The following is a 15,321-nucleotide window of genomic DNA, read 5'->3' on the forward strand; positions in this document are numbered from 1 at the left end:
AGGAGAAAGACATCAGATAATCTTATCCCTGTAACTGTAAGTGCTCGCTGTGTCCTCGCATCTCTCCTTCAGATGGTTTTTAACTTTTAAAACCAACTAAAATTGGAACTAACAAACATTTAAATTACAGAAAGAGGAAGGTAATTGTAAGATAACTGTAAGAAAACAGAGGCAGCTCGATTCATGCTAATGAGTCTCCATATACTCCAAGGAACATTTTAAACTAATTTTATCTTAAAATAGGAAAAACACTGATAATACCACAAGCTGTTGCAAAGAAAAAAATCATTTCTTATTTCTACACAAATAATGAAGTATTTATCTTCAGAGTAAGAAATAATAGTTCTACAGAGGGATTTTTACCATCATCTCTGTCTTGTGTTCTTTACTAGACCTTTCCTGCTTAACTGCGAGGTGTCCAGATATAAACCAGGTCTTTCAGTCACACTCAAGAGCTGGTTTCTCATGAGAATCTCCCCCAAGAATACAGTTCTGTGTTTGTAAACCCCTGAGATCAAACTGCAGCCTGTTACTGCTGCTGTATGGAGCAAGAGAAAATCAGTTTTACTATTTCTCCACTCGGGCATTCTGACATTCATCACTATATACAAAGCAGCCACTCATTTGCGGAAGCTCGCTGATAATACACTATTAATTAAATGAAGTTTATGAAACATTTTCAGCCTTATTTTACAGCAACACTTAAGGGCCTGGCTTCCCGCTCCATGAGGCAGAAAGCTTGGATAATGTGCCATGTTCCTACCTTTCCATAAATTTCTGAAATATTTTTCCTCGGAGACTATCACAGATTTCTTCTATATATGGCTGAAGAGGGATAAGAAACACAATTAATATTTAAGCATACAATAAACTGATGATGCAATACTACCCACTGCATTTAACTCATGTTGGCCCTATACAACAACAGCATTTACTGTGTTTTCTTTGAAGGAGACACTTTGAACGAAGCACTGAAGCTTCATTTAGCTTTTGGAATCCGATTAATGTATGAAACCTGTGTGAAGCACCTGCCTATGGACAACAGGCCTGGGAAATCAATCACAGCACAGCTCTACTTCCCCAATGTACTTAAACAGAGTAAATGGTCCCTGCTGTGGAGCCTGTACTCCCAGAGCTGTCCTCTCGCTTCATCTCCTCTCTGCCCTTATCAAGAAATCAGCACCTTCCATTCACAAGCGGCTTTTTCTAGAGGAACACTAGAACATGTGAGATGGTACAAATGCTGGATTCCACACCGGCATCAGCTGGGAATTAATACACTTGCAAATTAAAGGAAAAATGCTTTCAAAGGTTTCACATTACTGAAACATTAAGGCTATTTCTCAGTTCAGATTAGCCTGACAGGATGTGTATCCTCCTGATGGAAAGTGATTTACTCTAAATCATTTAATGGCTTAAAATGGCATGGATTTAAGAATGATGCTGTTCATACGCACCAAGGTACAGTTCGCTTTCATTAAATGTGCTTACAGTATTTTAGATAATTTGTAATTTTTGACTTAAAAAAAGCATTTTTATCACTACTACAGCGAAGAACATACACCAGTACAGTTTATTCTGTCTCCTGAAATAGTATGCACCAAGCCGCTTACTGTCACAGAAGTGAAGGAAACAAGACCATTCCGAGTGTGTCAGGCTCACCTGGAAAAGGCTGGCTGGCACTTGTTTCTTGGCTAAATGCATCTGAACGTGATCTACAGCTTGCTTTGAGAAAGGCTTTTGGAAAAGAAAGAGAAACGTTTCAAACAGCTGGAAATGTAAAAGTTTCATGGAAGGCCTACGGCACTGTTGTTCTTTTACGCATGTGAGAAAGAGGGGGTCCTCAGAGTGAATGGGTGCAACACCACCCCCCCAGCACGTCATTGTGAAACATGCAGAGTAACACAGTGAAACAATTACTCTAAAGCAGGAAGGCCGGAGAGGGGAAGATGAGGAGGAGAAAGGCAAAGACAGAAGGGCCCCATGATGCTCCTTTAACAAATCAGTGAAAAACGCCCTATCCGGGTACAGCTCCAGAGACAGCAGACATGGATCTTCTACCACTACAGAGCTTATCATAGGTTAATAATATAATAACTAATATAATATATTAAAACCTACTGCAGATCCTTCTTTAAAGTGAAAGCAAATGAAACTGATAAATACAGATCAATAGGGCAAGAGCTCAGCTGGAAGGAACATGTGTTTCCATGGGCTGTAACAAAGCAGCATCTGTCCCAACGTGGCCCCACGCCTTCAACTCACCACGCTGAGGCTAAAGAGTGCCTTGTCTCCGTGTAGTATGAAAGCCTGCTTTATGGCCAAACAAATCATAACACAACCCCCAGCAAGCTGTGTGTGACCAGTTTTAAACACAATCATCTCAACCTTTACTCTGAGCTTTCCCACACACCAAACTTCCACATCCAAACAGTCCCTGGCAGCTCCATTCCTTTGGGGTTTTGGGGCAGGCTTGTTGCAGGGTGAGGGGAGGTTGGTTAATGTGTGCAAGTATATACACACACAAACTGCACTCACGCTATCATATTGTAAAATATCTTGTTTGCAGAAATACAACCAGATCAATCTCCAAATATTTCCTTTGCCACCACCAAGTTTAACAATAACTGGCACACACCTCTCATTACTGAAAATAAACTGAAAAAGACATGCTTCTGGGAGCCCTTGGAGCAGCTCCCAGTGCCTAAGGGGCTACAAGAAACCTGGAGAAGGGCTTTGGACAAGGGCCTGTAGGATTAGGACAAGATGAACGGCTTTAACCTGCCAGAGGGGAGACTGAGATGAGCTCTTAGGCAGAAGCTCTTCCCTGTGAGGGTGCTGAGGCGCTGGCACAGGGTGCCCAGAGAAGCTGTGGCTGCCCCATCCCTGGCAGTGTTCAAGGCCAGGTTGGACACAGGGGCTTGGAGCAAGCTGCTCCAGTGGAAGGGGTCCCTGCCCGTGGCAGGGGTTGGAGCTGGAGGGGCTTTAAGGTCCCTTCTAACCCAAACCAGGCTGGGATTCTACGCTGACTTCAGCCAAACGCAGTCCCACTGGCTTCAAATGGAATTCCCCAGCACTACAAGCACTGGCAGTTACAATCCCTTCAGTAATAATCTTAATTGTTCTCTGAATGCAACAACGGTTATTTTGAATTATTCCGCTGTCAAGCTACTCAAATGAGGCAAAGAGCAGTGTGAGATCGGGATGATACACACATGGGAACAGGACAGGAGCTCCTTCATGATATACGTGTCATAGATCTGCCGACTCCGGGCCAGCCGCTCTTCCTCAGAATCCAGTTTCTCGTATTCTTTTATCTGCAATACAAGAGAAAGGTCCATTAGATCAGCACATTCCTAATGATTTGTCACTTATTTGGTTTAAAAAGCCCAAATACTTCCGCTGAAGTTTATTTTACTTTGTTCTTTTCTTAACTAATGCTTAGGGAGCACGTTTGCTCACAACATTTTTTTTGTCTTGAAAAGTGCTGCCCTGGCTCCGAGAATGAAGAGGAGACTTCTCAGAACACTGAAGAATTCAGGAAGTCTTTGCTATTTTTGAGGAACAGCTCTTGTTCCCCCTTGGATTCATCTGCAGAAAACTTCTCTCCCTGCAGCTCAAACCCAGCCTGATACCATCCTTCCTGCTTCCATTGCAGCTAAATCCCTTTGCAGTTCATCACTTCCCCTGGCAAAAAAGCGTCCGGACATGTATGGAGGGAATCCCACCAGGGCAGCTCTGCTGCCACTCCCACTGGCAGGAATTAAGAAGTCTGAAACTAATTTTCATTGAGAGCAGATTAACAGTTGGACTCAATGACCTTAACGGCCTTTTCCAGAACCCTCACCAAGTCCAGGGGTCCTTTGGGGTTTATTTAGGAGGGAAAGAGTTCTTCAGGACTGACAGAATGTAAAACCCATACACGATCCTTCGGGAACAGATTCAGCTCTGACTTGCTGAGACCTGCCCAGCATCACAGAACTGGAGAACAGAATCCCAGCCTGGTTTGTGTTGGAAGGGACCTTAAAGCTCCTCCAGCTCCAACCCCTGCCACGGGCAGGGACCCCTTCCACTGGAGCAGCTTGCTCCAAGCCCCGTCCAACCAGGGAACGTTTTAGATTCCTGGATCCAAACAAAATGAAGCATGCAGCCCTGCTCCGACCCAGGAAAACCAGGGCACAGTAGTTCCCAGCTGGATTTCATTCAGTGCTTGTGGGAGAGGGAACAGGACGGACAGGAGCTGTCTTTACCTTCAGCCTACAGAATAAACCCTGCACAAAAGATGTACAGAGCATCTCCTCATGAAGCACGGACACAGGGAGGGCTCTGCTGTCCTGCCAGACCCTTCAGAGCAGAGCAGCACCGTGGTTAACAGAAAGCACATCCCTGAGGACTTCAGAAAGCGAAGATGTGAAAACCCAGTGTTCTGCCTCTGTCACAATACATTTTCTTTTGTCCCTTCGTTCCGAGCCTGCTCCTTTCACAGGATGAGCTGTTCCTCACAGCTCTCGAGCAGGTCTCCACGTGACAACTCAGACCAGCCTACCTCGGGAGGCGCAGCACCGTAACTGAACTCCATGTTTTTCTAGTCCCCTTGTTTGCTGCCTATGATAAGGCAACAGTTCCCCCGCGAGCTGCCATCTGTGACTGCTTCCCCTTCGTACCCAGTTATAATTAAAATGATTCAATCCATCTTTGCCAAGGAAACATTTTTTAATTAATGTAATGCCATAAAATAATTAGAAGTTCAGGAGAAAGCCTGATACATGGTATATTGTCTTACTTGAATGCAATTTCCTGCCCTTTGATATTTGGTTTTCAAACCACCTAATTCTGCACGCAAAGCATCCCTCCACCACATCCTCACAGGCACATCCTCACCTGCCCTCACCTTTTAACCACAGTCCCTTTGTCTTGTAAAGCTTTGGAGAAAGGAGCAGGAGGTGACTTTGGTGATGCCCTCCGGGGCACCTCATTCTGGTTCTCCCCCTGCACACTGCCCGCTGCTGCTCATCACAGGTGACTCCATGAGACACCTCTACTACAAACCACATTTAACACATGTGCCTGACATATTCACAGCTAATTTTATACATTCATTAAATAGAACATTACTGTAGCATGCCAAAAACCACAGCACCAGGCAGAGCCGAAGTGCCAGTGTCTAGAGCTGTCACCAGTCTCTGTCAGCAGCAGCTCTGCAGTATTGCTCCTGACTCAGAGATAACCGCCCCTGTCACTGTATTTTAACCCTTCCTTGGCCGACTTCAGCTCCCCTCGAGACACAGCTCTGAAAATGGGAATCAGAATGGGTCGGTTTTCAAGCACCCAGAAGTACTTCTTCTTTTTCTCCTTTTCTTCCCCTTCTTTCCAAAGCCGAGCTGGATGAATCACTCCCCCAGCTAAATGCCTGATCGTGACTTCAGCTGCAGTAACATGAAATCCCTGGAGTATGGGGCCCTTCTACATCAAGTGCTTTTTAATGGGGCGAGGTACTCAAATTATTCCACATGTAATAAATGCAGCAAGTACATCAAATATTACAAAATAAAAGAGAAATCCGGTCTGACACCAACAACGCTGCACCAAACCCCTCCTGGAATACCTGTAATGGGACTTTCTGAGCAGTACCTGACAAAGCACTGAAGTTCTTTTTAAGCCACACTTTGTTAATAACCTAAAAATACAATTCAAAATTGTTTCAGAGATAAAGAGGCAGCTAAAAATACCTGCTAAACAATCCCTGACAACGTGCCTTTTTGATTACCTGTGACAGTGATACCTTCAGGATATAAAAAGGTGGAAACAATAGGAAAAAGATCCTTCTTTATTGACAGTATCTAATATGTGAGGGGGAGCTGTGTGTTGTTGAGGAGTTCTCTCCCACCAATGACCAACTCCAGCTATTCTGTGCTGCCAGTAAGAGAAATTCAACTCATCAGCTTAACAGTAATCCAGACAAAAGGTTATCTCAGGCAGCTTTTCTAATTACTAGTGAGCAGCAGAGGCTGCTTCTTCCCAGCACGTCTGCATGTTTGAACCAAAACCAGCACCTCTGACAGGATTACCTACACTTTTATATTTAGAGCCTCACAAACAGAGCACGGAATGAATGGAGCAAGGAGGCTCCTCAGGGTCCCCACGCTGCCGGGGCCCCCCAGCCAAGGAGAGATGGGAAGGATACAACGTGCTCCCCCGAATTACAGATCCCTCTGCGGGATGCCTGCCTTGGGCACCGTGTCTGTGGGTTCCTCCACTGATTATCTCCTGACAATGGAGCAAGACCGACCATGTCAACCATGACCATACCAAATTGCCAACTTGTCAATAGTTACACTGCTATCTTAAAACCCTCCTGAGCTTGGTTAAAGTGATGGTTTTGTCCCTTTGAGGTGCCATCGTTACTATATCAAACATTGTCTCTTATGAACCAACCATTCCACTGTGAAGCTGAAGTGACTGAGAACAAGGTCCCAGCGTCCCCCTGGATGCCTCTCCTCCCCTTTCAGCATCCCCGAGGAGCAGAGGGAGAGCCTTCCTCCTTACCTCTTCATAAAACTTCAGTTGAGGGACAGCTTCATCAATCTCATTCAAGCAATAGTCTTTAAACAGCAAAAATCCTGGAAAGGAAAGAGAAAAGGGAAAAATAAAATCAGAAAATGCCATATCATCACTGCAGTAACCTGTCAACAGGGATACAGCCCCCAGGTAACATCCGGGATTATCTATACCTACAGAGCCCCTGGTCCCAAGGCTCAGCAATTCCCATCACCAGCATTCAGAACAGAAAAGGATCATAAACCTCACTTACCTCCCATAAAGCATATTCCAATTTCTACCTGCTGAGAATTGTATGAAATGTTTCCATACTGCACTGGAATATCCCATTCCTCTCAAAGGATCAGATTTTGTTCCTTTTTCCAGAGTAAAGACTAAATACTATTCACATGGTTTGGTTCTGAAATAGAGTTACCTACACTTTATTGATAAAAAACAACCTCTTCTGCATTCCCAGTTTAAAATTACTGGTTAATGTTACCCCTAATAGGTTTTATAAGACAATAAATTACATCAGAATCTTTATAGCTCCTTTACAAGTAATTTAAAGCATGACCTCTGCAGCCTGCTGATGAGTATTTTCCATTATAAGCATCTCCATGCACCGTGACAAGCTGAGTCTCATGGAAGTGGTGTCCTTATGCACGCCCGGGCTGGTACCTGCTACCCTGTGACTTTACATGGGTATCTGCTGCTGCAGCTCATGCTTTGAGTTTACAGCCCCTCAGAGCTGTAAATGAACCAGGTCTCACTCCACCACACCAGGCAATACCTTTCCTTATTTAGAGTTACTGCTGGTTATGGAAATCACAGCCATCTTTTGGAGGTAAGACCAGGAAAACATGAACTCGAATAGCAAAGGGAGCAAGAAGCAGCAGAGCGGCTGAGCCAAGGGCTGACACTGGCTGGGCACCGCTCCATCGCTTCCCTGCTCCTTTTCCTTCCAAAAAAAGCAGCATGTGGAGACAGAAAATGCGCCTTTGCAACTCAAAATATACACAATATTTAATATTAATATTTATAAGAACACAGAGAAGGGATTATACATACAGAAGACCTGATTTAATTAACAACGTCGTTGTAATTTGAACTATACAGCAAAATTATACGCTCGACTAAGAAATAATACAACCACCTACAACATCTCCTGTATTCCAGACTATACTACCCAGTAATTCCATTGTAGTATGTACAGGAGGGCATTAACTGTCAGTTATGAGCATCGTGTCCTTTCAACTCACTATCACCTGATTTGATCAAGGACCTAAATAAGAAGAAATCCACCAGCTACTCAGCAGCAAACCCCTCAGTCCCAGCAGATAAAGCACTGCTAATCAGGCAAACAAAAGCTTTAATTTATTTATAATGAAAACACTGATCAGCTTTTTGATAGCCCCTCTAGATACATCCAGATCCCAAGTTACATTTCCTATTGGAAGCACCTGTTTTCCTGGGGTCCTCTGGATTTCTTTGCCACAATCAGAACACCAGCAAAGGGATTATGACCATGCAGCTCCCATACTTCGCTCAGCTCATTTAGCTGGTTAGGGTGGTATCTCAAAGGTTACACAAAGTGGGGTTTGTTCCCTGAAGGAGGACAGAAATCAGATGACGAGATTCCCTTCCGAGATCCTCCAAACTTTCTCATTATTCTCACAAAAAAGAATCATTCCTGAAATATTTCACAAAGAAAAACGCTTTTCTGAAAACAAAGCAACCCACCCCGAATTTGCTACTCCCTGCAGCAATCTGCGCTCACACTGGGGCTTTCTTCTCTTTTAAGGCCTTGTCTCAGCTCCTGTTCTGCTGGGAATACTCTTGGGGAGCTGTTTCTCTCGCTGCAGAAGGGACAGGAGCGCAGCACCAGAGCAGCTCCTGCGATCCCCACGCTGCATGCGAAGGATCTTGCTCACCCAGTCCCCAGTGAGGACACGAGGGGTCCCTCCCGCAGGACTCTGAGCAGGTCCCAGACTGTCCCTTCTCCTGCCCAAACCCTAAAGCTGCTCCTGGCACCTCGAGAGCAAGGTGAACGCGGCACAAACGTGGCTCACAGCAAAACCTGCCACTGAGGGCACAAATCCAATTCCTTACTTTACACAGGATGGAAGCAGCGGCAGCACCATCGAGCAAAACACTGCTGAATTGACTGAACTTTCCCTTGGACAACGAACCAAAGAAGATTACAGTCGTGTAATTAAGAGACTAAAGAGCAGCACAAACAGCAATGAATGCACTGAAAGAAAATTCCCTGGCGAGGTCCCAGCCACTGGCTGGTCACCAAACAAACCCACAAACAACAAAACCCAACCCACAAAGACAACTGTGGGAGGAGTGTGAAAATACACCAACACGCGCCCTCAACAATGCCCTGGCACACATCGGAGCCCTGCTCAGTGTTCTCCAAACTGTTTAATTTCATTATGGCAGGGAACAAGAGGAGGCTGATGCTGCTCACGCTGCAAAGCTGCTTCTCTTCAGGGCTCTGTTCTAAACTGCGCTGCTGTGCAAGAAAATAAAGACATCCCAAATGAGAAGTTAGGAACCTTTAGAGATGATTGATATAGTCATAATATGTTACAGCCATAACAAGTATGAGAAAATGCTGCTACCCAGCTCCAGTGAACATGAGCAGAATTATTACAGCTGCATTTTAAAGCCTATGGTAAAAAAATAAATTATTAACAATACTGCAGTAAAATAAATCATAGCATGAAAACATAGGGCCCGTAGGGACAGGGCAGGGGGAATGGCTTTAACCTGCCCGAGGGGAGACTGAGCTGAGCTCTTAGGCAGAAGCTCTTCCCTGTGAGGGTGCTGAGGCGCTGGCCCAGGGTGCCCAGAGAAGCTGTGGCTGCCCCATCCCTGGCAGTGTTCAAGGCCAGGTTGGACACAGGGGCTTGGAGCAACCTGCTCTAGTGGAAGGGGTCCCTGCCTGTGGTTGGAGCTGGAGGAGCTTTAAGCTCCCTTCAACATAACCCAGTCTGAGATTCTGTGATTTTAACCTTTCCTTGAATGATTTGCCTTAAACTCTTTTACAGCAGCAATGCAAACACAAACATCCTACTCCTCCCTCCTGTTGCATGTGCAGCTTGTCTTGACTGTTCAATCCACATCCCCAGGTATCAGCACATGTGACCTCTTCCCACCATCCTGATCTCAAACAAATCCAGTGAGAGCCTGATGCTCTCCACACTGGAAGTGTTTGTGTTGTGACCTCCCCGTGTCTGCATTTCTACTGCAGGAAAAAGGAAATCTCTCCAATTGCTGTGCTGAGATTGAGTGAAAAATTACTAGCCAGAAACTGCAGCTCTCACATAATTGCAGAACTAATTGACAGATGCAGCAGTGAAGAAGTGACAGGAGTTTGAAGAAGTTCAGGCAGAACTGACGCAGAGCACAATAAGCACCTTTAACTACACACCGAAAAATCAGACCCAGAACAGAAAGCAGGAATTAGAAAAATGATAGCGTTAAGTAACAGATAAAAGGAACCAGCAATTATTTATGAAATCAAGATGCTGACAGCTTTAGCTTTAAAGATCTCTTCCTCTATACTATGTAATTTCTGCAACAACCACATCACTGCTTGTTAAGGGAAAAGAAAAATAACTCTTAACAGCTTTTTCTGATACCACCACAGCGCTGGATGGTACCCATAATGCACACACTGGAGTACAAGACAGACCGAGTGCAAGCCTCAACTTCCCCACTCTCCAGACAGTATCTTTTTCCCCTTATCTTTTGATGGGCAATCCTTTGCAGGTAAGTTTGTCAAATGCCATTAACTGCACTAACCAATAACCAAGACAAAATGTCTTTCAAGGAGGGATAAAGACAACACTTGGAGTTTGCAGCTCAGTCTTAACTGGACAGATGGGGAGACTGAGGTGATGACCCCGGCATCCTCTCGATCCATCAGCCCATTCCCAGAACTCATCCCCCACCAGACAAGGTTGGTTTCACCAGCTTGGAAAAGGACAAGGAACGGACTTAGCTTAACCCATGTCTTCTAAAAAGGAACACAGCAATATTCAAACATTCACAACCTGTTCTGCAGTGAGGCCGATGCCCATGGGCTGTATCCACCCTGCAATGTCAAACCCTTCTCTTACAGTTTTAATAAAGAAATGCTGCCCTTTCCACTTGCAGGGACAAAAGCCACCTTCTCATTTTACAGCTCCATGTCATCTTCCTGCCCTGCTACCAGTGCTATTTAAGCAGGAGGCATTGCCTCATCAGCAGGTTCAGCTCTGCCAGCACCGGGCAGCAGGACAGCAGCCAGAGCCACGCCGCAGGCCAGGCGAGGGGACAGCGCTGGCCTTCTGCCTGCTCAAGGTCACTCCTGCACTCACAACACTGTACCTTGATCTTCACCAGAATGTAATTAATTGAGAGCACGGGACAATAATAACACAATTAATGCGGAACTCTGTAATGAAACAAACCTTGCAGAGAACGACTTATCTCATTCTAACAGGAATTTTATTCATATCTGATCCGAATACCCTTTTAACGGGAGTAAATAACAACCTTATTAAAACAAACAGAGACAACTAGGTAAGACAGCAGAGCTAAAAATAGGCACATTCCGCCCTGATGTAAGTATTCACAATGTCACTGACTGAAAGGAAGCTGCAGCTATTTACAGCAGACCTGAATGTGGTCCAAAATGCTGATGTAGACACTTTCAAGCAGGCAAAATAGCAAATTAGAAAACAAAAATATCCAGCTGCTTCCAAATCCTAACTAAATGTGCTGTGTATAAATAGAGAATAACGACAACCCAGCAAGCAGTGACATCTGCACCAGAACCAGGCTCCTCAGACCTCGGCTGCAGCGAATGGCTCCAACTCCAGGCAGAGGAAGCTTCAGCACAAGCTTCCCAACACCAGGCTGGTGTGAACCATGCAACACAAGGAGTTTTCCTCATTTAGGGCCCTTAAATGTCTCTATCCTGAGACCCTCCAAGAATCTCCAGATATTTCTTATGTGGCTGAATTCAGACAACACCTTGAAGAAGCAGAGGAGCAGAACCACAGGGACACAGACAACTTGCCTCCAGCAAAGCCTCTTGTGCAGGACTGCCAAGGAACCTGCAGGATGCAGTAACAGCAAACCTCAACCAACACTCCACAGTGAACACCACAGGTAGCAGTAACAGATCTGGGTCACGGACACAAAACATTAGGGGTAGACTCTGTTACTAAACCATGTAAAAGCTGTGATTCGAACCAGGCTGCAGTTGTTAAGGCATATCCAGTGAAGTTCAGGATCTTGTTCTGTACGCTACATGCGCTCAGTTGCCATAGCACAGCATAATTAAGACCACCTAAAAGCTCCAGAATTGAGAGAACCACTGATTTCCTTGTTCAGGAACAAAGAGACTTGCTACTACCAGGGAAAACTCATCTGCGTAGGAATCACAGCTTGGGCTAGGTACAAAGCCACAGAAATCCTCCCAGCCCAGAAGGCACCACAGATTTCACTACTTCACTTTCCAATTACGAGCTGTTTGTCCTTAACCTATTTTTCCTAATAGAGCCTAAAGTACATTCACTGTTCCTTAAAAATACATCACAACAAATTAAAACATATCTGTGTGCATAAAAAGCAGGGTGAAAGAACAAATTGTATTTTCCAAGACAGGACTCGCATACAGTGAGGAGGAGCACAGAACAACCTCCCTACAACAGACTCGCAACTGAGCTCAGCATTACTAAGTTGCCAGGTAGCTTGCTTAATGATGCCTATAAATCATTATATGAAAATAAACTTTGGCTACAAGGTTCCAAGTGTCTTCAAAGAAAATCCTCATTTCCAGACATGTTTTCCTATAGTTCTCCCCCTATGAAATCACCAACACTTGTTACAATGTGGTCAGCCCTGGTCCCAAAAACCCAGAGTTGTGCGTGCCTTCACCTCCTCCAGCACACATGTATTGGACACGATGGAGGAGTATTCACAGATTGTGTGTTAATCCTCAATCCAGGCCCGCAAGGTAGAGCATCTTAAGCAGATAATGCACTGTCTTACCAACAGCATTCAATCACCATTCTGCTTGTAGCCCCGCAGAGCAGCTCAGAGCTAAATACCTGAGGTGGATTAGAGAGCCTGCATCTCAAACAAGAAGGTGCACTGTAAATACCCTTCCTGACAGCAGCCAGGAGCTCAGCACTTCCAAAGGGCAGGACCAGCAGCTGTCAAGATGTCAAGTGGCGGCACAGCAATTCACAGGATAAAAGGGCTCCTAAGCAAAAGGAGAATGTGCTCTGTCTTTAACACACAGCTGTAAACCATTAAAAATGCCATGTCTGTGCTTCACCAGCAACTGTGGCAACTGCCACTGGATCTTTACCTCAAAAAACCCCCAAAATCACCAGGTTATCACCCTAATGTCCTCATGAAATGTACCTCTGAATACCTAACATGCAATAAATCACTACTTAAAGCCATGAAAATAGAAGAACAAGGAAAACTTATAGCTGAACCATATTAGGACATATCTCTCATACTCTGGTCTCCAGAATTCCACTTGACTAAAGTCACAGAATCACAGAACCATAGAATGGTTTGGCCTGGAAGGGACCTTAAAGCCCATCCAGTTCAAAGCCCCTACCACGGGCAGGGACACCTTCCTCTAGACCAGGTTGCTCCAAGCCCTGTCCGACCTGGCCTTGAACAAGCCAGGGGTGAGGAAGTCAAGTATGGATTCACATACCAAAGGTGAACGAAAAAAGAGGGTTGTACATCAGAAAACCTTCCTCTGAAAGATGGGCCAGTATCACATATAACTATTCTAATTTTAAAAGGACAACTAAACACAGAGTTGAAGCATTTCATTTCAATCCATCAGTTATTGCAAAGAACATGATTAAATTCCTTCACTGAAGCTCATCAAGAAATATACAGCACTTGAGGTTTTGTTCTCTTTTCACTTGTACATAGAAGAAACTCCCACCGCTTTTGGAAGTGGTATTAGCAGCTACTAGCAAGCTATGAGCAAGCTAACAAGCATGAGCAGCTTAAAAACGTCACGACGGCTGTTATTTGTTGCAGCAGCTCTTTCCCCACGTCACAAGGATGCTCAGTCCCCACGAAGGACGTGCCAGTCATCATTTTCTTGATCAGTGTTTTCCCATTATATAACCTTTGCAAATTGCTTACATAATGCAAGGCACCATCCCTCACTATTGGAAAGCACACTGTCTCTTCTGACCTCTCCACACCATGAGCCGCTCACCAGTATGAATTATTAAGCACACGAAGCCCACTGGGAGGTGTATTTCTACTTATGAGGAAGGGCCTGAGTGCGGCTTTGCTTGTGGAAGAGCCAGGCACTAACACCATTTATTGAAGACATGGAATAAGTTCACAGCAAAAGGGGATTCTCAAGTTTCTGATGCCAGTATTCACCTTAGCCAGGACTGTTCAGGATGTGAACCTCTGCAACGATCCAAACCGTTCTGCCACAGCATCTAGGAAGTCTGTTGTACTGTGGTTAGAATCAGAACACAAAAGCAGTAGTATTCAGTTAGTAAATACACGCAGCACTTAGGTAAAGAGGAGCAAAACCGCGAAAACAACAGTGACAGAGCACAGATGATTCTCCTACATGAATTTTAAAGCCTTCCTCTGGTTCATTCTGTGCACTCTAAGAAAGCTGCTGAGAGCCGGAGGTTCAGAAACAGATGGTTCTACTTCTCTTCAGCCTCTTTCCCCATTAAATCAAAGACATTAATGACAGAGGCATCTAGAAGCATTAAGAAACTGTTTTGCAGATTTCTGACTGCAGATTTTCTATCCAACCACTGCAGACGTGCACACATCTGAGAGCAGAAAGTTATGGAGGCACTGGCTGGACACGATGCTGTCAGGGGAAGGAGGCCAGGAAAGAGAAAAGCAGCAACCCCACAAAGTTACTGCTCTGCTCCCCTACACAGTGTGAAGATTCATGTTCTGATGGCGTGTTATTCACCTCCTGACCATCACCAAGGGATGCTCTGCGGCAAGAACCTTGGAAATCTGGACAAATCCCCCAGGGGGTTTGCAAGTCCTGTTATGCCTCATTCTGTTAGAGGACAGATACTGGTATAGAATAAAAGCGTTTGAAAGGTTTACAGTAAAATCTGCTCCACAAACAAATCGATGAGGAAATTGACAGCCAGAGCCCTCCAGCTTCCCCGCTCTGTGACTAACTGCTCTGTCTCTTAAAAGCTGAAAGTCAGAAGACTTAAGAGCTTCAGTAATTCAGGGTCTACTTACTTCTTCCCTTCTTCCTGAGCTTTGCTCCTGTTACTAATGAGTTATCCCACTGAGACGAACGAGTAGCACTGGCAGGACCACAGAATCTGCTTATTAGGAGTAGAGAGCTGTGCAGGTGAATCTCATTAAAGTTGTTACCATGCCACCTTACAGACATGGGAAACTAATATTTACCTATTTCCCAGTGGTGTTCAGAGGCTTCATTAGTGGGTGAATTGTTTCAAGGCACGTTGATAAAAACTCCATGGGAGTGCAAACGTTTTGGACTGACTGAGAAATTGCTGGGGAGGAGAGAGGGGAAATCATGACCACACACCATCACTGCTGGTACACGAGGAGAACATCCCATCAGAAATGGGCTAAGAAAGCTCAAACAAGAAGGTAGAAAAAACCATCTTTGGTACAGAAGTCACTTTGCAGTATACGAAAGATGAGTTTCACAGAATCCCAGACTGGTTTATGTTGGAAGGGACCTTAAAGCTCCTCCAGCTCCAACCCCTG

At 44.9% G+C, this 15,321-nt stretch overlaps 1 protein-coding gene across 1 annotated transcript in view; it reads right to left on the reverse strand.

Moving 5' to 3' along the window:
* GRK3 (G protein-coupled receptor kinase 3) overlaps positions 1 to 15,321 on the reverse strand; it is a 56,489-nt gene that overhangs the window by 19,493 nt on the left and 21,675 nt on the right. The window contains exons 3-6 of the mRNA XM_080628383.1: positions 6,547 to 6,620; positions 3,216 to 3,317; positions 1,663 to 1,737; positions 764 to 825 (exon numbers count right to left, since the gene is read on the reverse strand). Of these exons, the coding sequence (XP_080484509.1) occupies positions 764 to 825; positions 1,663 to 1,737; positions 3,216 to 3,317; positions 6,547 to 6,620 (313 nt within the window). The remainder of the gene's footprint in view (positions 1 to 763; positions 826 to 1,662; positions 1,738 to 3,215; positions 3,318 to 6,546; positions 6,621 to 15,321) is intronic.

Source organism: Psittacula echo (genome assembly GCF_963264785.1).
Source record: "Psittacula echo genome assembly, chromosome: 13".
In the NCBI taxonomy this organism is placed as follows: Eukaryota; Metazoa; Chordata; class Aves; order Psittaciformes; family Psittacidae; genus Psittacula; species Psittacula echo.